The 26,863-nt window shown below is 38.3% G+C and overlaps 1 protein-coding gene, 1 long non-coding RNA gene and 1 pseudogene across 4 annotated transcripts; 1 reads left to right on the top strand and 2 right to left on the bottom strand.

Annotated features, from left to right (window-relative positions):
- Positions 1–411: 411 nt before the first annotated feature.
- LOC145478885 (uncharacterized) lies at positions 412–14,794 on the bottom strand. 2 transcript variants are annotated; one of them, XM_081457074.1, is made up of 8 exons: positions 14,736–14,794; positions 10,670–11,809; positions 8,587–8,720; positions 7,617–7,686; positions 4,879–4,992; positions 2,987–3,175; positions 2,189–2,299; positions 412–1,799 (listed from the first exon to the last, which is right to left on the bottom strand). In XM_081457074.1, exons 2-8 carry the CDS (start codon positions 10,847–10,849, stop codon positions 1,617–1,619), a joined length of 981 nt encoding a protein of 326 aa, XP_081313200.1. In that variant the 5' UTR covers positions 10,850–11,809; positions 14,736–14,794; the 3' UTR covers positions 412–1,616. The 2 variants fall into 2 exon arrangements, with proteins under 2 accessions (XP_081313200.1, XP_081313201.1); XM_081457075.1 differs by lacking the exon at positions 14,736–14,794 and having other exon boundaries at positions 8,587–9,119; positions 9,739–10,763.
- Positions 13,775–26,687, top strand: LOC145478878 (uncharacterized; annotated as a pseudogene). The gene is made up of 8 exons (XR_014048336.1): positions 13,775–14,504; positions 14,781–14,979; positions 16,175–16,293; positions 22,663–22,732; positions 23,378–23,491; positions 24,277–24,465; positions 25,263–25,373; positions 25,991–26,687. The product of XR_014048336.1 is annotated as an uncharacterized LOC145478878 (transcript).
- Positions 16,473–22,656, bottom strand: LOC145478905 (uncharacterized). The gene is made up of 2 exons (XR_014048343.1): positions 19,590–22,656; positions 16,473–18,960 (listed from the first exon to the last, which is right to left on the bottom strand). It is a non-coding gene; the product is annotated as an uncharacterized LOC145478905 (long non-coding RNA).
- Positions 26,688–26,863: the final 176 nt, after the last annotated feature.

Below are 26,863 nucleotides of genomic sequence, written 5' to 3'. Positions count from 1 at the left end.
ACAGATTATGATTACGTTTTGCATATTCTAGAGAAGGTCAACTACGACGGATTTTGGCGCTATCTTACAGATTCAGTTTGGGATAGCTCTGACAGTGATAGACAAACTGAATGAATCGGATGATCTTCCGAAGTGTTCTAAACGTCTAATTATTATCCTCCGCTATTTTCGGGCGAACTAAAGACTAAGGACGATCTAAGTAGAAGGACGTGTCTCATTTTCTTTGCGCACTCCCCGCCGGGCCAGGTCAATTTCTTTCTCTCACCCAAGCTTCCCTGGTTTCCGAGACCAAAACGCTCTCACTCACTCAAAATATGTCTGCACTGCAATATACACCTTTACTCTCTTTACTCTCTAACACTATGGATGACGGGCAAGTCAATAAAACCAGCAGTTAATTGTGGACACTGGTTGTTCGAAATGTAGCTTTATTCCTTATCAAATGAGTCATACATTAAATTGACGACGTAGCTTCTTTACGTTAAATTTATAACCTGACAATATTATATCCCTACGTTGTTCGTTAGCTATTTGGGCACATAAGCTTTCTAAAATTATATTCATCACATAAATAGAGACAACTAATTTTAACTTTATGTAGCTATAAAGGCATATTTTAATATGTTAATAGTGTCCCACTTAAATAAAGTTTTTCATTCCTTTGTTCGTTCGTTCGTGCGTGCGTACATGCGTGCGTGCGTGCGTGCGTGCGTTCGTTCGTTCGTTCGTTCATTCATTCACAAAAAGGTATTGACCATCTTGAGTTTACAAATCCTGAGAGACTTAGACAACTTCAAAAAAGTACTGTGAAACACATAAGGGTGAGAATTTTGTAAAGCACTGTGTTCTTAAATGTAAGATTCTCTGCAGCTTGGCGCCTGTTTTCTCTATCCTCAAAATGGTAGTACAGTCGAACCTCCGGTTGCGACCACCTCTCGTAAGCGATCACCTCTCCTCAGCGACCATTTTCCCAAAATAGTGAAGTTTCCAAATCAAATCGCTATATTTGGAACTCTTGTAAGCGACCACCTCTCGTTAGCGACCACGACCACTTTTAGAGCTATAAGTTTAAAATTTTCTTTTGTTTTCAACCTCCCATAAGCGACCACTTGACTGATAATAGAGAGGAAATTGGATAATAAGGTGTTATAACATTATCCGTATTCCTAGGTAGTACAAAAAAGACGGAAATATTTCAGTGGGAAACCGGATTTGGTCTCGAAATTGACTTTTTAAATGAATAAATTGTTTAAAACATAGGGTAAGTCTCTGAAATTACAACATGCTAATGTGGCAAAATTTTGATCCTCTATGGTCCAAGCTCCTGTAGGCGACCACCTCCCGTAAGTTACCACCTCGACTTGACATTTTGGGTGGTCGCTTACGGGAGGTTTGACTGTAGTTTCTTTGTTCTCCGACCCAAGGATAGCGGTTGGGACAGGCCGGTTGAGGTCCTGGAAGACGATTAGACATTTAAAGCGGGTATTTTCCGCTTTATCAATACACCGTAAAAGGTAAATAAGAAATGCTATGTGGTAAACTCCTAAGAATTCTCAATCCCAAACTGACTGAAGCTTCGGCAAGCACTCCTAGGTGCGGCTCTCTCCAGGCTCACTCTAATAGTTGTAAGTTTCCAAAAGTCTCCGCTTCTTCCACTCCCCTGATGTGATTGGCGGATATTTGTTTGAGCCATCTATGCATTCAATAAGCGTCTCATGGTCTGGATCAACAAATAATACTAACGAGCGGCGAGGAAGAGTGTGCTTGAGTTCAGTCTCTGGAATCAACACACGGTGGACCTGCAATAGATAGGTTAGTAGATCAGTAACAGGGAAATGGGAGGAACTTTACTGGCCCAATATCCTTTATAAAATTTGCTCACGAAAAGAAAAGTCGAGAAAGAGTTTTACATTTTGAGGAAATAAGTGAAAGATAAACTTTCAATCACATTGAACCTGTCAGGCTCCTAGGTATATATAGAAGTTAATTATTATTTTTTTAAGTCTATGTTTGGAGCATTCTCCTGAGCCCATTTCCAAAGCAAAAGTGACATAAAAAAGGGCTAATTCGCTACGAAGTCAGGCTCACGCTCAAAATGTCATCTTTGCAAAATTCGCTTGGGCGGTTAAATAAATAACCATTGTGAAGTTCAAGTTGATAATTGGCCAAAAAAGTCTAAATCAAATACCGTGGACTTGAATCTATCAGCTGTCCATCTCTGCATCATGTCGGCAATATTTACCAGTACTGTTCCTTTCATTGGTTTTGCTGCTACAAAGTTCCCATCCACGTTCCTTACCTGCCATCGGAAAATGGTTGAGAAGGAATTTTGGCATTCTGATAAGAATTATAATAAAACTGCAGCAGGTGTACTACTAAATATTATATGTATTACGTGTATTCAACAAAATTTCATGGACGCCATTCAGGGTCAGAATGCCCCTGTTGTCCTTGTTCTGGTGCCCGTACATTACAGATATCCTGTGTGCAGTATACGTAGTTTTCCAAGATTTGTCCGACACTATTTATACCTAGCCGCCGTATCTTTTGAACGTTTCGGCGGCATTTCAGATGAGTTTGGTCGAGCCTTGTTTTGTATTTTGGCATGACTAAGACCAAACGGGCCTGATATTAAGCCTAAACATACCAAAAAACTAACGATTAGATGCAGTGGAATTTGTTTAGTTAAAACATGGAAGACTGCCCACTGTAAAAGAATCACATCCTGTTGTGTAAAAGAGCACAACAAGTGGTAGAACACTGCACCGGTACCGCAGAGGTGAAAGGTTCGAATCTCGTTCAGGCCTGAATTTTCTTCAGGCTTAAATTTCATGTCTTCAGGTCTTTCTCCGCAGTTCAAATGTATGATCTTTCATACATTAGCTTGTATAATTCTATTTCAGCGTGCTTTTGAAGAACTCGGACAAAGTCGAAAAAACGTAAAACAAGCGATTTTTTTGCATTCTTGACTACATTGTACATGCACCTCTAGGCCACCTATCTCGTCTTGAAACAACACTGTAATAGCGCCATAGTCTGTATGTTCCCCACATCTGATCTGCCCAGGTTTCACTCTACTCATGTCTGGTATCTTGGGATAAAAGTTGTATCTCATTTGGACTCCACCCTTGAATGTACCCGCCTTGCTGAAGAAACGAGTGAATGTGTCGTGCTCCTGAAAAGAGGGAAAAACACTCTAGTAACCTTCTGAAGCACAAGCTAACTCACAACCCCACTGTGGTGCATGGGGGGCTGGATGGCAACGCCCTCCCCTCGGATTTTCCTTCCGTTAAGGGCCCGTTAACCGATCTTTTCGAGCCGTTGCTAAGGAAAATTTATTCTCATATAACCTCGGCATTTTTAGTTAGTTCAGAGTTATTTCATGTGTTTTAACTTTTTCATGATTAGTAACACTAGTGATGACGTCATAAGGCAACGCCCATGGTCATGTGACTAATACAGAAAAAATGCAAAGGCTCCCAGGCAAATTACTTTATCGGGATTTTTTTCATTGATATTTTAATTTAAATCCTCATTACGCTATGCATCGATTTTGTTTCATTTCTAAAAGTTCAGATTTTGAAAGCATTTCAAAATATTGAAAAATTCGTAATTCTCTGAAAAAAGCATGATTTCGAAAAAGGAATGCATAGCTATGTTTCCAACATTGGCTTTAATCGAAATTCGTCGAAAAAGGCTGGATTTAATGAAAAACCGCGTTTCCTTTAGCATTTAAAGAAACCGGAAGTGCGCCCGATAGATATTGGAAGTTACCCTATCAGCGCGCGCGCAATTTACACTACCAGCGCACTTCGGTAAGATCAAACAAAGCCACACGGAGTTAGTTTTTCTCTTCTGTTGCTCTTGTTTATCTCTCTTTCTCTTATAATGTCTTTGCTTGTACTTTTTTTGCTTTGTATTTTGTGAAACACAAAGAAAAACTTCTAAAATGTAAGCGAATTTGCAAGTTTTTGAGTTGTTATTATTTTCCCCGCTCAGGCTAACGTAAGTAACCGGAAGTGAAATTTCACCTCGTTAGCAACGCGCGCGAGCGCGCGCATGAATCGGTGTATGGGCCCTAAAGGCAGAGCGAAATAAATTTACATTGATTAGATAGCCCTGAGCGTATTCTACTAAAGGATACCATTTTTGTTGGTTATGACGTCATTTGACCAGCCATCTTGGATTTCAGTATTTTCTTCAAAAGTCAAGAAGTAACGGAAATTAACACAAAATCAAGCCAGCATGCTTATACAAATTCATGAATTTCTGCAATTTGATGAAGAAAACTGGAAAAAAGAAAGAATTATCTCACAAAAGTTGATTTTTGGCCAGACGTACATGAAATTTGATGCCATGGCAACATCAAAAATGATGGACAGGCAATTGACATATCAAAATTCAGCAGAGAATGGAGGACAGTTTCAGCTCGTAAGACTAAATCGTGTTTTCAAAACTCAGAGAGAACCTTATGGCATCCACCCCCAACCCCCCGCCCCCCCCCCCCCCACCACTTGTACATCCAAAGGTTAGATAAAATTAATTCAAAATTAAAAGTTGACCTGCACCTCTTAAAGAAAACTCTATTTTGATTTGTCCTTGCTTATCTGCACCTCTTTTGTTCTTAGGGCTAGGGGCACTGTTTGTGTTGTTTACCTATTATTTTGTTTGGTCAATTAGAGCGAACCTTGTAACAATGCAGGCCAGCCCAAAATTAACTCAAACCATTGCTGTGATATGATAATGTTGTTCCTTGGTAATAGAGAGTATAATCACTAAAGGGAGCTGCTCACAAATTAGCCAAAATATAATTGGCATTTAAGAGCATGTTTATGAATAATTTGAACTTTAAGATAAGATTTTAGACACACAACTCACAATTTGAAGACCAATTGCCATCACAGTGAGCACTCTTAATGCAAGATCCTTCATTGACTGGTAAAAAGAGCTCACAGTGCTCTTAAAATTTGGTACTTCTGTATCGGGCCAGGCCTATAACAGAATAAATTATCATTTTTTAATTTAGAGTAAAATTCATAATGGCAGCTTTTTTTGCATCAATCAATGAATCAATCAATCAACTTTTATTACACACTACTTACAGAATTAATTTACATTAGCATAAAACAAATATGAGAAGAGAAAAATATGTTGTATATGGCTACGGAAAGAATAAAAAATATGTGCAAGGTTTCATAACAATTTCACCCAAAGCAATCAATTCCATTCCTACAATACTAGAAATTCTCAGAACTACCATCTACCGTATTGTCGAACAAACATTAAGAAGTTTTTGCCCTATTTTGAAGGACCTAAGTTTATTAATTCACTTGACAACGAGGTCACCAACTCTCAATCCCTTTCCTCTTTTAAGAAAATACTGAAGATTAAATCATTAAGAAAACATGAATAACAGTTTATTATAAGTCTTTCAATTTTTGACTTTCGCCATCTTTTCTTCAACTGATGTTAAACAGTTCTAGCCCTATAGTTTCTGTTAGGTCTCCTCGCCACTTTGTTTCTACTTTTCCTATATTATTTGTAATTTCTATTATTGTGTGGCAAATAATAATAATAACAATAATAATAATCATCATCATCATCATCATCATCATCATCATCATCAGAGTAGCCATTAGCTTTTGAGCTGGTTACCATGATGCTAAAGTCACAGTTTGTGCATATTGAAAAGTTTAGTCTCAATTTTTCAAATTTGTCATTTGTAATCCAGGTTAATCTTTTCTATCCTTAACCATCCTTGTTCCTTTATGGTTTATCATTATCTCTTCAGTGTTTTTCTATCTTATTAAACTGTTATTTTCAGGTGTCCTACCATTTGAAGGTACATGTAATTTAGTATGTGGCCAAAACAACTCATAATACTGTGACTGAGCCCCTTTAAGGTAAATGTGTCGAACAAAAATACATTAATGAAAATAAATAAATTACAGAAATACAAGTGACTACTATTATTAACTATATTAGTATTTTAGGAGGTGCTGCATATACTGCTTCTTAAAGGAATTATATCACAAGTGTTTTTGGCTAAGAGGAACTGATTCCCAAATGTTTATTTTTGATACACTAATTGGAATGCCGATTGTCCACATCTAGTGCATGTTTTTGGCCTATAGAAGTTTTGATTTTATGCATACCTGGTGTTGTGTTGATGGATTTCTAACACCGGTGGAAGAACACTAGAGAAAACAGCTAGAATACTCTTTTTATCATTTTGAATTTCATGAGCAAAGAGTGCAATCTTCATCTTGTAGATATTATTTAGATCTAAAATTTCAAGTAAGGTATTAATAGTAAATTTTGGCATTTCCTCCCCCCTCCCCCTATGACTAATGAGCGAAGAACATACCCCATACACATTGATTTTGCTTAGTCTGTATTCTTGTGAGTTGCGTGAGTGACATTGACAGCTATAAGCTACATAGCCTAGTGGTTCACTTGTCCTGAGTTTAACACAACCCAGTTCAATCCTGACTCGATCAAGCATTTATGTTGTGTTTGTTGAAGAGACACCTTTTTCTTGTAGATGGAAGCTGGTAGAAAATTAATTCCATTGAAAGTAATTTTATCTGGGGGGGGGGGTACTCCCTTATATGGACTATATAGGTATGTGCACTGCCAAAGTGTATGGTTTTGTAGCCATTTTAGACAGAAATAAGGTATCAATTTTAGCCATTTCAGTCTCAAATAAAGTAAGGTTTTTGCACTCTTCTTGAATTTGGTATGTTTTTTTAGAAGAAGCTACTTTTTCATCATCATTGATAACATCATCACAAAGCCCTTAACATCGTTCTGAGCTAAAAGACTAATTATAAGACAGGCCTGAAATAGGGTCAGGCTAAGGGTTTTGGGAGGTGAGCTGCACACCCCTACCTACAATTTTTCTGGGACTACCCTCCCTGCCCCCCTTGAAATTTTATGTGCTGGAAATAACCTTATTCCAAGCATTAACCCTAAAAAGGAAATTGGGACAGGCACACAAAGTAAAAAAAATTATTTTGAACTCAGAGGAATTCATACCCAAAACATAAGGATAAGATCACCATTGCTCTACACACTGAGCCAGATGGGAGGATGGGGTCTTGGGTAATTTGGGTCCAGTAATTACTGCCAAAGAAGATACTACATGTATAGGCAAATTATTAATTTATGGAAGCTGGTAGGGAAAACCTGAAGGGATATATTCAATGGCAATTCTAAGCAGCTTTAAAAATGTCTCTTTAACTGGAGTTAATTCCCTCATTTCCATACCTTGTCAATTAGCAATAGTGCTCTGTCTCAACACTGTATATTACAATAATTATTGATCATTTTTGTTTTCCTCAAGGTGTTAATCTCTCTGGCAAGATGTATATATTTATAGTGGGTACCAGAGTACTGCTAGGGAAACCTGCAAACACTGGGTAATCTGCTATGGACTAGCAGCATGCTTAGGAGAAGTGGCAGCACTCCTAGCACATATATGAGTATCCCATAGATGATCTACTTTCTTGATGATTAGGTTTGGAAAAATTCAATGTTCAAATTCAGTGCTCAAACAACCTCAAACTATAATCTCAAGATTTCAATTATAAAATAACAAGACAATGTTAACTCACAAAAGTTTCATCATCAAAACACTCCAGATCAAAAGATTCCTTCAAGTCTCCAGGTCTGTTTGGGTTTGTTCTGCAAAAAAAAAAAATGCAACAAAATTCAGATTCACTCTACTTTTATTATTTATTATTTACAGTTTCTATCAAGTAACTATCATTAGATAATAAAGGCAAGTGGAAAAAGGGGAGTGGTGGTAGTAAGTAATGTCCACCATCTTCTTTGTGGGCTAGCATGGATTATTGTCTTTCTAGGATCTGTGATTATGATGGAGAAAAAAAATCATTTTTCTGCTCATTTCATTGAAAAAGTGTGCAGTATGTTTACCATTATTTACTGTTGCTTTTATGCCTTCAGTTGCTTGACTTTTCTTCACTTAGAGTAATTAGAAATATCTAATCTGCATAGAACTTTCATGGAGTCCACACCATTCCTAATTTTTTGTGGCATCATCTGTAGGAATCATTTACCCATTCTAGGATCAGTTCTGGTCCAATTTGGAGATCATTTGCAGTCCTGGGATCATTTGTGTGGCGGGATCATTAGTGGGCTTGTACAGATGACAAATCCACTTCTTTATAATCTTCAGATACATTGTCAAAGATACATACAAAATTCTTAATAAAACAGTGTAATCAATGGGCTATTCCATTTTTTATCTGCACCCCCCCCCCCCCCTCCCCTGCCACCCCACCTAGTGAGGATCTAGGAAATCTGAATGGGGTCTTTAAAGGCTGTTTCTGAGGTGGCAACTGTGGTGGTGCCTTTGATCTTAATTTATAAATTCTGAAGGGGGGAATGTCTCAGCACTTTGATCCTGAAAAGCCCCATTGGGGAGGTAACAATAAAGTAAAGTATGTATGTATCTTTTTTTCTTGAAGGGATGTAAAAAGTTTACTTTTCTGAGGGGGTAAAATTTAAAGCTCCTCAATAGAGGGGTGCAGATATTACATGGGATCGTCCAATACGACAGACCTTTCTACTTCTACTGCATCCCAACCATTTTGAGGGTTTACGTTTTGAACTGTCATTTTTTTCTTGGCATACTTGGCTTTCACTTCAGGACTTAAGTTAAAGAACTGATCAAATGTTTCAAACATAGAGTCCACCTGCAAAATATTAAATCAGGAGAAGTAAGGAGACCAGTGTGCAGGAGTTTGGAGATAGAAGTAGCCAGTACAGTCAATGCTTTCCATCTTTAGCACTTTTTTCAGCAAAAATGCAGCAAAATTACCTAATTTAAGCTTCTGAGCGTGTTATGTTCTTTCTTGTAACTGTTAGGGTGCAGTGTGTTAGTAGGAGTACTTACGGAGTTGAGGAATTTAATACCAACTCTTGGCAAATTGACAATATAATTTATAAAGCATTTATTTTACCCCAGATCACATACTGTATTGCCATATAGTAGGGCACCACTGTCGTTCTTCTGATGACAGGAAAGTCGAGCTGCTGCTACAATGGGCATTGCATGCTATTTACTGTGATTCTAGTAGCTCGTATAAAGAACTCTTAAAGATTTCAAGCTAATCTTACATCTTTACGTAACCGCAGACTCCAAGATATTGCTATCTTATTGTTTCAAAGATTTAATAATAATAATAATAATAATAATAATAATATTTAATATTTCTAAGGTGCAAATTAACATGTGAATATGATCAAATGTGCCTAACAAACCATATGAGTAATATAAATTAAACGATATGCTATGAATAGTGTGATTAATTAAGAACAATTTTGTTCCAATGTAATGTCTATTTCAGAACTATTGAGTTGTAATGAGTAATTATAGCCTTATGAATAAAGACAATTTTTCCTTGCCTAGCTCAAATACCATTACCTACAGGAGACACAGTTTAAGATACACGGGTCCTTTTATTTGGTCTAAGCTCCCAAAATTTATTATTTAAATGATTGAAACCTTGTATGTTTTTAAAAGTAACATGAAAAAGTTAGACCTTAGTTTCAGATATTTTAAGTAATAATTGCAATGATTGTCATTTATGTAATAATAATTAGTTGTTATCTTACTTGTTATACATAGATACGTGTTAGATCCTGCAGAAAAGGATGGGAGGGACTTTTATTTATTTTAGATTTTGTATTTACTAATATCTTTGTATAGACAGGTTAATAAAGACACGTTAATAATTGAGCTATTATTAATACTATTATTCAGAATGTGGTGTCTTGAAAACACAGACCTCGAAAACACAGACCTCGAAAACACAGACCACAGACCGCAGACCTCGAAAACGGTCAGACCTCGAAAATGCAGACCTCGAAAATGCAGACCTCAGAAACACAGACCTTGAAAAGGTTGTCTGAGTACTCATTGGGAAGCTTCACTACTTTATAAAATTAATAAACTTGAACCGGTCCCAATGATAGTTTTGGGCTTTTTTAAATCTTCTTTTTCCCGTCGATTTTGTAAGGGAACAAAGCTTCTCAATGAGTATACAGACAACCTTTTCAAGGTCTGTGTTTTCGAGATCTGCATTTCAAGGTTTTCAAGGTCTGTGTCTTTTAAGTCTGTGTTTCAAGGTCTGTGATTTCAAGGTCTGCGTTTTCGAGGTCTGTGTTTTAAAGGTCTGTGTTTTTGAGGGGTTTGCGTTTTAGAGGTCTGTGTTTTCAAGCCACCCATTTGGAATGATCTCGTTCAGGGATCACTTGGACCGATGAATCTGTGACCAGACTGGATTCATCGGTTCCTTTGATGGATCTTGATCTGAGAGATCTACAATCATGAACAAAAGTCTTGGGACAAATTTGCACTTTTGGCGCTTTTGAGCACAGGCCAGACGCGAATACAACTTCACCTGCCTAACCTCACCCCCCATACAATGTTGAGAACTACTACCTGCAATTTCCTCTGATTTTCAACATTGTACCGGGTGGGGAGGGGGAACAGTAACGCGTTTTCAAAAGGAAAGCAGCGCTTTTTTCAAACTTCAGTAGTAAAACACATACAATTCTTTAAATTACGTAAGTGTCCCAAGGACTTTTGTCCACGATTGTAGATCCAGATCCAAATCGCTGCAAAGGAATAGTACCGTACCATTTCTTGTGGAATTCCATGGTTCTGTAAATAGACAAATCCAATAGTACTAAAAGCCCTGTAAAGCTGTTTAGCAACAATCTTGACAGCTTGGTTGTTTTGGGTCAAAGGAGCTGCGTTTTCCAGGCTCATGACGCTGAAGTCAACCACCGGAATTTGCGATCCTGCAGAAGCCGCCATTTTAAGTTTACTTGGACGGCCACAGGCCACCCAAGCTCACAATACAATTATTTTTCTTTTATCTTTATGCCAACGTCCAGCGCGCGAAACGTGACACGGATACAGCCGACATCTACTATTACATAACGACCGTGTTTGGTTACGCCAACGGAGTATTGTTGTGACAAGCTAATCAAAGCAACGACTAGACGTGTTTACAAATGTGAGATACTTTAATAACTGTCAGAGAAAACCCTTTTCAAGACGAAGGTCACGTTTCGCGTAACCAAACTCGGTCGTTATGTAATAGTAGATGTCGGCGGTAACCGTGTCACGTTTCGCGCGCTGGACGTTCGCATAAAGATAAAAAAAAAAAGGCCGCTTGCATTCCTTTTGGGTTCAGTTGAAGCCATCAGGAATTTTCAAAGCCATCAGGAATGTTGTAGCCAAGAGGAATTTTACAGGAAGATTTCTCTTTTTTGCCCACAGTTTGTTAGAATACGGCATTTCTTCTCGGCCTGGTCAGTGAAAATGATACTTTTCATTTTTTTTTCTAGGAAAAATCGGGCACGAAACGCGGTAAAACAAAGAGCTTTCACTAGAGTGAAAAAAATAACCAGCTGATTACGATTGCCCCAGGGCGAAATATTACACGCTCAGACACGCATGTCTCTGTTTACATTTCTTTTGACAAAGAGAATATTGGCGACCTTTTGTGGGTTCACCCGTTTCATCTCATCAACAACATCAGCGGGTAAAAATAATAAAATTTTACCTTCATTCGACATTCCAAAGCGTCACCACTTATTTTGGGTATTTGAAAATTTTGGCTTCTTTTGGCTTTGATCAACTGGCCCTCTTCTTCCGCGGCCCATTCTGTTATGGCTAAGACTCACCACGCTTTAATTGCTTTCTTCTTTGTCCAGGCCAAAAAGCAGCCTCCTTATACTAATCGCTATCCTCGAAGCCAAAAACCCCGCCCTAAAAGCAGCAAAACTTCTTATAATAATAATAATAATAATAATAATAATAATAATAATAATAATAATAATAATAATAATAATAATAATAATAATAATAATAGACCTGTATAGCGCTAGAACTATACAAATATACTCAAAAGCGCTTTACATTAAGTTAAAATAAATGAATAAATGGAAATCACTAAACTTTAAAACTATTACAACAACTATGCTAAACTTTAAAACTATTTCCACAAGTCAAAAGCTTTCTTAAAAAGAAATGTTTTCAGTTGCTTTTTGAAAATGGCGAGGCTGCTACTTGTTCTTATAGTTAATGGCAGCAAGTTCCATAAAACAGGTGCAGCATGAGCAAAGGCCCGATCCCCAAGTGTAGAGCAGTTGACTCTTGGAACAACCAGAAGAGATTTTGCAGACGAACGAAGAGCGTAATTAGTAGCTGGTTTCAGGGATAAAAGACGGCGTCGACAAAACCTGGATCGGACCGGATCGGATCACGGATCGGATCACGGACCGGATCACGGATCGGATCACGGATCGGATCACGGATCGGATCACGGATCGGATCACGGATCGGATCACGGATCGGATCACAGAAAAAACAACAACAAAGTTTTAAAGAAAAAAAAATCAAAAACAAAAATCAAACCGTTTATAAGATAATAATAAATAAAAAATAAAAGTGGAAAACTAAAATATGTTAAATGAAAATAAGAATCCCGAATTTGACGCAATGACATGTTAATTACAGAGAATGACAAGAGGTCATTTAAAAAGTCACATAAGCGCCTAATTTACGACGAATTTAAATTGTAACGAACAGGCAGATGTAGTTATATTTGAACGTTAGTTGGCTCGAAGCTTGCGTGAACCTCCCATTCTCGTTTTTGAAATTGTTTTCAGTGGCTAATTCTCGGCTACATTTTCGTGTTAGATGTGAGCGTTACAGTTGGCGTTACACACAATACAGTTAATGAGAAAACTTACGTGAGAAAGCTTAAGGACATGACTTGCTTTGAAGGAGCTAAGTCACGATTTGCACATCTTGAAAAAACTAGCCTAGTTTTTCAAGTTCGTCATTTGCAATCCCCGTTAATCTTTGCCATCCTTAACGATCCTCATTCCGTTTTGATTTGTTCTTGCCTCTTAAGTGTTTTCTATCCTAGAACACGATCATTTTAAGGTTTTATTCTATTTAAAGGCAGCTCTTTACAACCCTAAAAATAACTCTAAAAATCGTGACGTAACTCCTAAAATGTTGTTTATTCTCGGGTTGCGTTATCGTTCACACTATCGATGTTATTCCTAGAATTTTTTGAAAAACAGCTATATTTCCTTGAGATACAAATGGTTTGTTTCGTTTTATTCCAGTGCGAAATATCGTATTCCAAACTCACATCTTGTAAAAGTATAGACTTGTCTCAAAAACGGAAATTGTTTGAAATCATCAGGTGTTTAAATTTTTAGTGTTTTTAGTTTTTGTGTTTCTATTCATACGTTCGTCCTATTATTACCATACTGACTCGTTTTATGACAGTTTACCTTTGATGCAAGTGATTACACGAAATATCATTTATCTGAACTGCGGAGAAAGATATGAAGACATGATTGATCATCGCAATCAAAACCCAACAGCCTGAAAAAAATTGATCTGTGACCAGCTCCCAGTTGGCTTGATATTATAAAAGAATAAAGGAATATCACACCTGAATTAAATAAAACGTTCTGCTCACAGTAGTCACTCTAGTGCAATTTGCTCAACAAAATTTTGGATTTTTTTCCTTGATCCGATCCGTGATCCGATCCGTGATCCGGTCCGTGATCCGATCCGTGATCCGGTCCGTGATCCGATCCGTGATCCGGTCCGGTCCGATCCAGATTTTGTCGACGCCGGATAAAAGATCATTTATGTTGCGAAATTTTGTTAGAATCTTCGAGCTCTTATAAGCGGGTGTACGTTTCTTCAAGGGCTTCAAGATCAGCTGTCGTAGGTCTGTCGGCGTTGATAATAGGAGGCATCTTTGATATCCAAGGGTAGGCAAGTGTTCAAATGGGAGAATGCGACAACAGACTGCGGCGCGCGCCCTTAGTAGTACATGGAGGGTCTGACAAATACTGGCAAAAATTTTGCCGGTATTTGTCAGACCCTCCATCTACTACTAAAACAAAATAGCAAACAAAATACTACGATTATCAGTTGAGTAAGGCGGACGAAAGTTTGGTCACCAAGTTTTAACGTAAAAATCGTGTTGTTGTCACGAGCAACTGGCTCCGTATCCATTGGCAACTTGTCGGCCTTTGACGTCAATTGACAGCAAAGCGCGCGAAATTGTAGGCGACGCGACAGGCGACCAACGGCTGTTGATATTGTTACCAACGGAAACGAGGTAAGTTGCCCGTGACAACAACACGATTTCACGTTAAAACTTGGTGACCAAACTTTCGTCCCGCCTTACTCAACTGATAATCGTAGTAACACTAATATAAACGAGAGTGTATTTAATCGTGGATTATCGCTGTGCGGCAGCTTTCGTGTTTTGCAGATTCGTGACTGATGGTTCAAACCTCTGATCACGTGTCTGCGGGCTCAGTTCTGTCCGTGACTCTCGAGCTACCTCTCGCAATCCTAACCAGTGTCAACTACAGTGTTTTTTTTTTCTCGATCGAGTAAATCGAAGGTTAAGTTCACGTCGAAGGTAACAATATTATTTGATTTTTCCTTGTCAGTGAGTAGCATGACCCTCTACACTCTTTTGGAAGGTTATTTTAAAATAAGTTATTGGAATTCTTTTAGGTTGCACATCATACGCAGTTCGTCATGCACGATAGAACACTTGAAAAAAAAAATTGTTCATTATTACATTCTTTTTGGGTGCACGTTTTCTATTCATTTAAACAACTTATAAAGAAGAACATCCCTGCCTTACTGTCGACTGATTTAAATGTAATGCTGGATTTCTGCTTGGTTTTAGGCCATCATACGTTTCCTCCAAGATGACGGAGAACATATCAGGTATTCCTGTAGTGGACTTCAGTGCAATGAGCCTGACACTCAAGGATCCCTTGAAGGAAAATGCTGAAGCTGTTAAACAACTCGCTGATCAAGTTTATCAGGCTTTTAGTACAATTGGATTCGTGTATCTCAAGAACCATGGAATTCCACAAGAAGTGGTAAGTGTTATGTAATAAGCTATATTAGTTATTATTCAGATTATTTTAAAGCTTATCACACTGTCCCAGCTGAGGGAATCTGACTGAGATAAACAGTTGTGGAGGTAGAGGTTTAAGGGCAGAGAACTGTGAGTGGAAAGCTGGTAGTGGAAGGGACTGGAAATCTGTGGTGGGAGAGATATTCCCAAGATGGTTAGAACCAGATGGTTGAAGTTTAACCTGAACACCCAACCTGAGGAGGGAAGGAGAGGATATCAATCTTTAATCTGGGATGAAATTTCTCACTTGGCATTGTTTCTAAAATACAGAAAAGTAAATATTTCTTCCCAAATTTCATTATAATTCATCTTTAAGAACATAAGAGCAACACAATTTGTAACAATTCTAAATACCGATGAAAAATTAATGGTAGTTAACATAACAACTACATAATGTTTACTTGTTTGTAAATGTGAAAATACAAATAATATGTTAGGTGGGTTTTTTTTTTTTAAGTTCTATGGAATTAATTTCGGGGTCCATAACATTTTTGCTATCCCTTTCCTAGTAAAGTAAACACTTAGGTCCCTCACAATTTTTCACTCTTGTACTAATTGCCATCTGTAGTTAACAGTTACATGTAATGGTTAAATTTCTGTGCAATTATTCAAGAGTAGTGATTAGCTTTTTAGCTTGAAGCCATTAGCCATTAGTGGTATGTCATTTTAACCCTAATACAAAAGCCCAGGAGCCCATCACTGGGAGCATTCAAATCAGGCTCCTGCAAGAGTCCTGAAGATTTAAATCACAAGACAAGTACTTAATGTTTCAGATAATGTCATCATGACACTCATCAGACATTTTTGAGATGGGGTTAGTGCATGTTATTTGGCCAAAATCACTGATGTGGGCTCATGTGGGCCAGAATTGCCCTTTTTGTTGGAAAAGATAGTCTAAAAATAAAATAGTTGGTAAAAAAGCTGTGAAAATGTTAGTGCATGGGAGTGGGGCCACCCCAAGTGATTAGCTCCTTACAACCCTTAAAAATTAATGTGGCATGATTGATGCATTATGTGATGCACAGAACATGTGCTCAATAAAAAAGAGGCACTGGCATATTCATTTGATGTGATTATTTACATTAATAACTCATGAATAATGCATCTATAGATGAATATACCATCTGTAAATAACAATTATTTTCAATACCTTGCAGATTGATTTCACTTTTGAGACATACGACAAATTTTTCAATCTGAGTCTTGATGTGAAGCAGAAGTACACCAAGAAAACTGGCACAACTAAAAATGGCTGGGATGAACTTGAAAGAGAAAGGTGCGTTTATGTTTTGTGTGTTGCATCTGCCATTCAATAACGGTTACCATAATTATATAGCCAGTAGTGTTATTGCCCCAAGAATATTTAATCAGCAAGAACTGATTTTATTTCAAAGCTTAATAATATGGGTTTCAAATTGTTTGAATCAGTTGATTTTATTTTTCTTTGTTTAAACATATTAAGATTAAAGCAATTCAAAATAGAAATCAAACTGCAATTTCAAACCCATTAAATTAACAAATCAAATTTAAAGCACAGCATATCGAGTCAAACTTCCCATAAGTGGTAACCTGACTGTTACTGGCATAAATGAGGAAGGGCTAGGGAGGCAAAAAATATTAGGAAGAAGGGGAAGGAACGGCTGCTATAAGAACCAGGCTTTCGGCATCATGCCCACCAATTTCGTTGTAATCCAATTTCATCAACTGTCAATTACTGTCAACAGGTTTACCAATCAGAAACTAGTGCATGCTTCTTGGTGTCGCTGATTTCCTGTGGGATTTAGTCAATTGAAATTATTTTTCACTGGAAAAATCTCAACATAACAACATAACAATCATGAGGTTATTTTAGCACGGAAATGCCCTCTACTTCCACAAAAGTTTGAAAATAGGGAATAAAAGGAAGGAATACAATATTGCAATAATTTCTGCAGGTTCTGTGGCATTGAGTCTGGTGCAAAAGCAGAAAGTGTCTTTCCTATAATTTACAAAGTCCAGGGTCTGTATAGGTATCAGCACCCCTGGGCATTTGACTTGATCATAGATGTTCTCAGGGGGCAAGAATTTGAGAACAATGGTTGTTACTTACTGTGGTGGGAATTTAACACCATCTGGGAGACCAGGTGGCAAATTTGAACCAGGTGTCTCAAAATCTTCCTATTCTTCCACAACAATGCCGCTCATAAAGATTGACCTCCAAAGTTTTTTGTTTCTTGTTAACATACTTGGGATGTAGTGAAAGCTCAATGCCGCTGCACCAGGGTGAATTTTTTCAGTCATTTTTGCAATGAATGTTTCTCTGGTGAGGATTTTGGCCACCTAGTGTGACCTGACTTAGGGCATTTGATCACCATTTTCACTCCCCCCAGGGAACATGGATGTGAACAACCAAAATTTCAGACTGCAAGTTGTTAAGCCCTTGAGAAGAATAGCCCCTAGCCAATAAGCCCCCAGTGTCCTGAAGTTGATTAGCTCCCACTCAAAGATTAAAGTAACTGCTATTTATCTTGTGAACATCATTACAAAAAAGTTCCATAACCAAGTATCCATTATCAGTCCGGAATATCCCGATAAATTAGGACGGTCATGACGTCATGAAGCTATTGTTAGTAGGGAAAATGGCAGACCTTTCATGCGGACAAAGAAAATATGCTGTTTCCAGTCTCGCATAGAGTCTGGCCAGCATTTTCCAGGACTTTTTGCGACCAAATGTTGAGAAGGAGAATAAGCAGCCATTATGGTAGTGGGAGAACGTTGACTGTCTTCTAATCATTTAGTTTTTTTGGTGTCAAGCGACGATGTAGACGCGATTTTGTGGCCAAATATTAAGGTTAGTAAAGAGTACACGTTACTTCCTAGTATTCACGTATTTTTCATTGAGCTGTGTATATGTTTTACTGGTTCTAGTGTTGTTAAAGTTTCATCATGCCAAATTGCACGGTTGTAAACAACCCTGATATTTTGTAAACTCTTTTTGAATTTGAGGCCTTACGAGTGTACCTGAACCACTGTTGTTATAAGGCTTGAGTAATGCATCGTTCCTTCATTTTTATGACAGTTGTTTTCAATTTCAATTTTAAGTACATGGAAGAGCATACTCGACTGCTCGAGGCACTTCACCGAATTGTTGGGAAAAAAAACAAAGGAAAAGAGAGGAAAGAAGACGTCGCTAAGTACGCCAACGAAATTAAACAAATTTGGGAGGTCTCTGTTTTGGTGGATTCACCGAATGTGCACCCCAGTTTTATCACTGGAGTTCTAGCAGCCTGTTGAAAACCACCTACAGCACAGAAGTGGCAGCGAAACAGACAGGCCAGGGGTAGTGCAGTGATTCCCTGTAAATGGATGCTATCAGTATCCCAAGGAATGGCACAAAGGATAGAGATTGTTTGTGCTCATTTACCAGACATTGAGGGCCATGCAAACATGTAAGTTAAGGCTTGTAGGGGAGCATTGTACTCTTTTTTTTGGCATTTTTAAAAACAATACATACTACAGCTGTTCCTAGTAGATGATGATTCTTTTCACCTCCCCATGAAGCTTGAATGTACCAGAAAGTAATATTTTTGCAAAATAATTTTTATGAAAGCAAAGACTGAAAAGGTGCAAGAGTTTAGAATGTAATGTTGAGTGTTGAACATTACTAACTGTGAAACTAATGCAAAACATTAATATTATTGGTTGTGAACAGGAAACATATCAGTTTGGTTAAGAATATGTAATAAAAAATAGAAAACATAGGAGTCATCAGACCACTTGAGGGCAATCTCTTATTTAGTGAGACTAATGTGGTAACTACATTCAAAATAAATTCATATTTTAAAACGAAAAATACATTTGTAATAATATTGACATCTGTAAGCAATGTAATAATCTTCTAAGCGCTTGTGATTTGTTTCAGGTCCTGCATTCTGCTAAGAGGCAACTTCAAGGTCACGAGTACCTAAAGAGTGAATAAAATAAAATGGATTTCACTTTGAAGACTGAATTTGTTTTGTATACTTTAAATAAATATATAATAAAACCTTGGAACATGTGGATGGATTGTGAATGCTCCCTTGTCAACCTGTCCTGGAATTATATTTTGATATTTTTGGGTAAATAACTTGTGAAAGTCAGCAATTATATGTAAGTTTTCATAATTTAAATGTGGAAATCAGACATGATATCTTTTAGCACAGTAACAAATAGATACAAGAAATATTTGAAATAAATATCAAAATGGAGAAATTTCAGATTTACAAAAAATATATTAACGGAATTTTTGACTGTCCTTGCATCTGACAACACTAAAATTTTGGATACATTTTTCTAGCTTAGTATATTTTGTATAAAAGAGCAAGAATTTCTCACTCGTATGCGTTATTGAAAATTCTGATTTAATAATGATTTTAATTCCTCGATTTAGCCAAAGCGTATAACATTTTGGACATTTACAATTTATCTTTGCTGGCATATAAGAACACGCGCGTGCTGTCGATTTCCGCCCGATAATCACTAGATAAGAGGAAAGCCTCAATTCTCATATCGATCATTTCTGTGCTTAGAAAAATGCAGAGTAAAGATGCTTACCGATTATACGGTCTCTTTCCAAAGAATGATAACAGCAGCTCGTCAAGCATGGCCCGCATAACGTTCCGTAGTGCTTCCTTCGGTTCGACGATAATCGTTATCTGGGCGGACGGAATTGTCTGTGACATGGAACGCGAACACAAAATTTCCCTTTATTTTATAATTTGGACAGTATTTAACTCAATTCGAGATAAATATATACCTCCTGAAGGCCCGCATTGATGGCATTGGAAAATATTCGCAATTCTCTTTGTCCGCCATCTTGAATCTCTTGGTTTGTTGTGAAACACAACACCCCAACCAAAACACGCATTCTCATTGGTTGAAACGTAAGTTTCGTGACATCACAGATGTCCTAATTTATCGCGATATTCCGGACTGATTATTATTCTTGCATGTGACATAAGAAAATTGTCAACTGACGTAATAAAGGGAGAAATAGTTTGGTTTTCATCAAATTAAATTTGCCCTCGTCACACAGGTTCCCCAAGCTATTAAACGATTAGAGCCCCAGGACTGTGCAGACTAAATTTATATATGTCTGGAAACGAAGCAAATTAGTATAAGTATAAATTCCAACGCTTATATTAGTAATTAAATTTGACTTACACTGTTGTTTTGTTGCATTCTTCGTTGTTTGCGAGCTCCCCGGGTAGGTAAGAATTGATTTCGGTGTGTTACATTGCTTTGCCCAGTTCAAGGCGGGCCGAGAGTACGGTAACAAATTTTGGCTGATCCTCACTAAAAGACTTAGACTGCGAGCAGTCTCTCTTTTGCTCGAAAACCGATGAATCCTATAAAACTAGACAAATCGCTACAAAATGTCCACCAAAGTAATCTCAGTTAATTTTCTGTCCTTTTCATTGTTCCTCATATTCCAAACTGTCTGTGAACTGGGGGAAATCACGACTTCTGATCACTGCGCGCAGCCTCGCGCAGGCAAGGAATGCGGGCTCCTATCCAGAACAGCGTCTGATAATTAGCGTCTCACTCTCAGGGAGGGGTGGACAGTATTTTGATCCATGCAAAATTACACTGTGGGGCCCGGTGAGGTTGGTTTTCGACCGAATAGCCAAAATTAAAATTGACAGTAATAAAATGACTATTACACTGACACTTGTGTCACTTGTTGGATACACGTTGTTTTATAGACGACTTGGCCTACGCGTTTTGTTGACTGTCTGTCGTCCCATGTTCAACGACTTTTCGGCCGTCGATAAAACCAGGAACATGGAACATTCCGGAACATTCCGGAACATCCCGGAACATCGAATAGTTATCATAATTATGCGAAAAATATGTAAAATGAAATTTTAAAAAATTAAATCAAACAAAAATAAACTGGTATCAGCTTGAAATATGAAAAGATATTATTGGGGATAGGGGAGTCGGTAGCAGAGGGGTAGGGAGTGTTGGGTATTCATTCAACTGACCACAATGAGCGCAGGCTCCTCCTCTTTCCCGCCAATAGCGTCACGTCGCTTTTCGGCACTCTGTTTTTCAACACAAACATGGACGATTCTGACGATGAATGCAAGGTAATTCATTGCGTCTCCTTTTTTGATCCCTGATTTCTCCAACATCTGAGGTGTTTGTCTGAGCATCATACCGTTGCTCTTTAAGCCAGTATTCATAGTCTTGTCCCTATTTCATCTTCATGTTGCTATTTATCATCCCCAGTTTTCGCGCCGCTCCGCTAGGAACGCCTGGCACTATGGTCCACTAAGTGCAGACTCGGCCTTTCCGGAAGCCCGAGTAACAAGCAAGTTATTATTAATAAACTAGTGGTAATCAAAGATTTATAGAGCAGCGCGTTCACGCGCGGTTTTCGCATGTCTGGTTTCCTTTGGTGGTGTTCGAATGGCTCGATAGAAAACTAAGTTTGATCGAATGTCAGATAACGATCTGCACGTGAAGTTGAACTAGCGATGAATAGATTATAGCCTGCGGTAAAAGTATTCTTAATTAATTAAGTATTAACTTGTACTGGACAAACATTTTCTAGGAGTTGCATTTGAACTGTTGGCGACACTTGGAATTCAATTTCAGATCGCCAACACTTGTAACAAATATTTCTAGAGACAATTAAGTTTTGACCAGCGACCCCGTAAGACAGCGCGCGCGTCGCCGAATGTTTTTAAATTTTGTGTTTGTACTTGTTTACACTGTCATCAGAGGTCGAGCTGTCCGAACTAGTTTAGACAAGAAACTCGATGCCGAAGAGTTTCTATTTCTATCTCATGGAGAAACTATTTCTTCATGAGAAATCGTGTATACGCACATCTTTGTTTTGACGTAATGAATTGAATAAAGAAATCACACTCGTGTACCCATACTTTTAGGTCTGATTAAGGAGTTCGAACGCCACCACCTTAATTTTTTGTGAAGAACGAAATCTGGGAATAAAGGACAGTCACGTGATTATACTGACGGCGAACGACTGGAAGGAATGGACTACTCTTCTTAGTTGCTAGCCTTCACTCATTGCAGTGACTTTCATTTTTCTTTCTTTTTTCCTTTTTTTATGTTTTTGTTTTGTTTCTATTTTCCGAGCTGATACCAGTTTATTTTTGTTTGATTTAATTTTTTAAAATTTCATTTTACATATTTTTCGCATAATTATGATAATTATTCGATGTTCCGGGATGTTCCGGTATGTTCCATGTTCCTGGTTTTATCGACGGCCACGACAACTCTTGCTTGTGAAAAATGAAATGAACTGAAATGAATCAATGTAACAGCTACTAAAAGGTCTAAAATAACCTTGTGACACTCGGCAAAGGGATACATACAACTCAGATTCGTGAAAAACGCCCGGCGGAGGAGGTACTCCCTTATGTGGACTATATAGGTATGTGCGGCCCCAAAGGGTAGAGTTTTTCAGCCGTTTTGGTCGTAAATAGGTCGCTCTAAAAACATCCTTTGTGACATAGCCAGTACCAAGAGATTATCAAGGTACCTTGATAATCTCTTCCCAGGAATAATTTTTCGCCCTTCTCAGCTTTCCATGCCTTAGCTAGTGTTCTATCCTGAACAATAATTAACAAAATGTTTCTGTTAATACACGATACAGCACTAATATACAGAGACCGGGAGATCTGAAGGAGTCATTTGACGTGTCCATACTCGATGATGACGATTTTGTAAGTATAATTGTCCTTTCCTTTGTTCATTAAATAAGATCGAGATTGACAGCTTGACTGCCTGCAGAGTAACTAGAGTGAATTTCAAATGTTCGATGATTCATTTTGAAAGGAACGTTTCACAAACCTGAGCTGTGAGGATCACTCTTCCCCGCAAGGGAAACTGGGAGAAAGACTTTCGTCTTCATCAACAAAGTTAGGAGGTGGGGGGAAGTTTCAAAATGTTTCTAGAATGTGTTTTTGAACGATCTTAACTCGCAATTGCAAAGGAGGCTTTCCTTCTGTTCTCTTTTCTCGACAAGTCAACCCTTATTCTTCTTAGAGTCCTCTTTAATACGGTTTCGAATTTGCTACTATCGTTTAGCCAAGTGAGAAAGAGCCCTTAACATAAGACAGTAACTGGTCACCACCTCTCCAGAACTTTACAATTCATTCCTGTCATAAAACAGTACCGCATTGTTGTGAGTCGCTCTCTATGATTTTGTACCTAATAATGGCAAATTTCTCTTTCTGAGAGGGTTACCTCACACAGAAGCGTCAGAAGCTGTATGGAGTTTTACTTTTACCTCAATTGGAAGTACCAAGAATTAATCTACCCTACAAGTAATACTAAAACCCAAGCATTGAATTATTCTTCCATTATAGGAATGGCCTAATGCAGAAGTACCAGACTTCCAGAACACAGTGAAAACTATTTTTAAGTACGTCACTGACCTTGGTTCAAGGATGCTCTCTGTCATGGCTATTGGTCTGCAAATGGTTTGTCCATGCTAATTATTACTACATAAGTTTTGAAGCTGTGGGGGGGGGGGGGGGTACCTAGTAATGATATATACAATCCACAACCCTAGACGAAGTGAATATCATTATCACACTTATCCTGTCTACTACATCACCAAGTGAAGCACTGGCTGGCCACGGTTCTCAGAATCTCTCTTTTCTTACTTGGATATGAAAGACTACCATGTAATTGGGGAGCGCTTTTATTCGGAATTTTTTTAGGGAAAAAAAAAGAGCTCTAAGAGTCTGCCAGCAAGTGGAAAACTCAACCGTCACATTCTATGTATGACTGAATGTTATGGTCAGTTGACTCGCTGAAGGAGAACCTTTTCCTATTGCATATATACGTGGACCTTGCTAATTCGATTTCGGTTATTTCGAATTCCCCGTTATTTCGAATTCAAAACCATTTTCCTTGGATTTAACCTTCAGTCATTTACCATCGGCTATTTCGAACTTCCGCTATTTCCAACTATTTTTCGTTCCCCCTGAGAGTTCGAAATAGCGGAGTTCAACTGTATGTAGATGGGGATTTTGTTTTGCTTTCAGTTGTACGTGCTGTCGAAATATTTCAGTTTAATAGGAATAAAGAAAGTTACCAAAAGGTGAAAATGATTGGCTTAAACTCTGCGCTCCTAGTTGAGTTGCTTTCTTGTACATGTAGTGCGGTAGTAAGCAAGAATCATAGTAACTGTTTCCTTTATAACTGAGACGTGTGTAAGTATCTATAGCATCATCCATTTAAGACTTGTCTTTTCAAACAGGATCCCAACACATTTGAACGTGCCTTTGAAAAGAGAGGTACGCCAAAAGGTGGTGCTCAGTTAAGGTATAATTACTACCCAATGATAACAGATCCCAGTCAAATCAAGCCAGGTCAGATACGCTGTGGGGAACATACAGATTATGGTGGAATTACACTGCTGATTCAAGATGATGTTGGTGGACTTGAGGTTAGGGATATTCATGTAAAGGAATACCTTTACTGTGATTTTGTCGTGCACCAGTTTTCACTTCTTGGTTTTCCATTAGGGTTGAGAAAAAGTCTTTATATGGTAGAGCAGGGGCACCTAACGAGCGAATCTTTCCAAATACGTCAGAAGTGTCTAAAGTGGATTTCTCTATATTCTAGTAGCACGACCTTTAATGTACATTTCTTGGGATGGTTTCCATCAGTGATGGGTCGTGTTGCTTAAGCCATATGACTCTCACAATGACTTCACCCTTGACCCAGGAACTTAACTACATGTAGGTACCGGGCGTTATTAGGGCAACATGTCAAAAATGCTGGGGGTGGGGACCGTTGCGTCGTGTTCTTGGGCAAGATCTCTCCACCCAGGTGTATAAATGGGTACCGGCGAACATAATGCTGGGGGTAACCCTGCGATGGACTAGCATGTCATCCAGGGGGGAGTAGAAATACTCCTAGTCGCTTCATGCTACAGTACTCGGGCCTGATGGGCAACTTGGCTCGATGCAGACTTTACCAGGATACCTTCTCCACATTAAGTCGTATGCTAATGAGGCAAAATGTAAACAATGACGTCAGCAATGATCGCCCTATGCACATTTTGCTTAAAATTTTGAGGCAAGTATGTGAGCACCACAGGTTCTTACACAACTTGTCATTTCATTAGATATTTTCAGTGCCATCAGGCCGCTAAAAAGACCATTTCTTTTGCGCCCGATGCCATTTACTTTACTTCCGCTTGCGCTGCGATAATTGGTATAACATTTTTATCTGATTCAGGTTACTAACGTAAATGGACAATTTGTACCTGCACTACCCATGAAAGGAACAGTATTGGTGAACATTGATGACTTGATGCAGCGATGGACCGCTGATACATACAAATCTGTGGTATGTTGCAAATTAAGCCTAAAGTAAATACTGCGCATGCGAGGATATGCGGCTACGGAAAGCTCAGGGACAGTGTAATACAGAAAAAAAATTAAATTAAAGAGCTGATCAAAAACATATTAACGTGTTATGAGACCTGATAAAGACAATTTTGATCCCCTACTTTACAAAGAGAACCCACGGGTCCAAGAAAAAGTTGTTCTAAATTGTTCAAAAAACTTGCGCAACGCACTTCAACCAATCAGAAGTAACAATAGAAAACCAGTTTAAGTAATAAATACCAACGCTTAGAGAAGTTTTCAAGAGTGTCGTAAAACCAAAACCAAAGTATTCACTCCAGCCGATCACAAAGGACACAGACAATCCAGTGAGCCAATCAAAACTCGAAGTAATTACATGTGGCTGACGCAAAGCGCGGGAAAGCTAGTGCCAGTGAGTCACTATTGGTTGAAAAAAGTGCATGCTACCTCTTGTATCTTTGTACTTGGAGTTTTAATCAGTCTGGTGGTGCGGATATTGTTCTTTATCTTCCATATCCATGATTTATGAACGCAGATATACTTAGAATCATAAGGAAAAGCTCTGGCGGTGTTAAGAATCTTCTTTTGTCTCGTCAGGTTCACCGTGTGCTTATTCCCGAAGGAGAACTCAAACGCCGCGTACCTCGCCGCTCTCTGGTGTTATTTTATGACCCGGATGACGACACAATGATCACATGTCTGGACGGCTCTAACAAATATCCACCAATCAGAGCAAGGGATTGGATTTATCACCAACTCCATTCCACTTACAAGTTTTGAATCATAAGTGTCAAGAAAGAATTAACATGACGCGAATTTCTGGCTATGCCGGCCCTATGGTAGCAAGTAATATAGATTTTGTTTAGATCTTGTCTTTTGATCTATTTTATCGTTCTAAAAATGGCTCAAAGATTTTTAGGGCAAAAATTTTGCCTGGTCATATAGTTATAACAACGCATTCCTTGATTGTATAGATCATATAATAACAAAGGCATTTAGAACCCACAGAGGGCCACGGGAAACTGTAAATAGACCTTTCTCGCATTCCACTTCAGTGCGTTCGAGCAATAGCACCAGAGCGAGGTTGGGGTGGACATTTTCATACATTTGCTGTATTTTTGTCCACCCTGACCTCGACTCGGCGCCATTGTTTGTTGGAATTCGGGAAAGTCTATTGTGTGTTTTACTTACTTGAAAAGCTCCCAGCCCCCAAGGGGGAGGAGATCAACGCTGCAAATGTAGAACTTGAATACAGCAAATAAAGGCAACTGTTAATTACCTTTTTGATGCGTGGTCTGTGTATTTGGAGAAAGAAAGCGATTTTATCCCTCACGCCGAGTTTTCAGTAAAGAAACGAATGTTTAGAATTGGCATGTGTCTCCAAAAATTGCATTGTAGCACGATACATACATACATACAACCTTTATTTATACACGATAAAAGACGTCAAAGCTAACAAGCTTGTGGGGT

This window comes from Orbicella franksi, chromosome 2, assembly GCF_964199315.1.
Source record: "Orbicella franksi chromosome 2, jaOrbFran1.1, whole genome shotgun sequence".
NCBI classification, from domain to species: domain Eukaryota; kingdom Metazoa; phylum Cnidaria; class Anthozoa; order Scleractinia; family Merulinidae; genus Orbicella; species Orbicella franksi.
The sequence above is the reverse complement of the archived record's forward strand: the minus strand, read 5'-3'. Positions and strand labels throughout refer to the sequence as shown.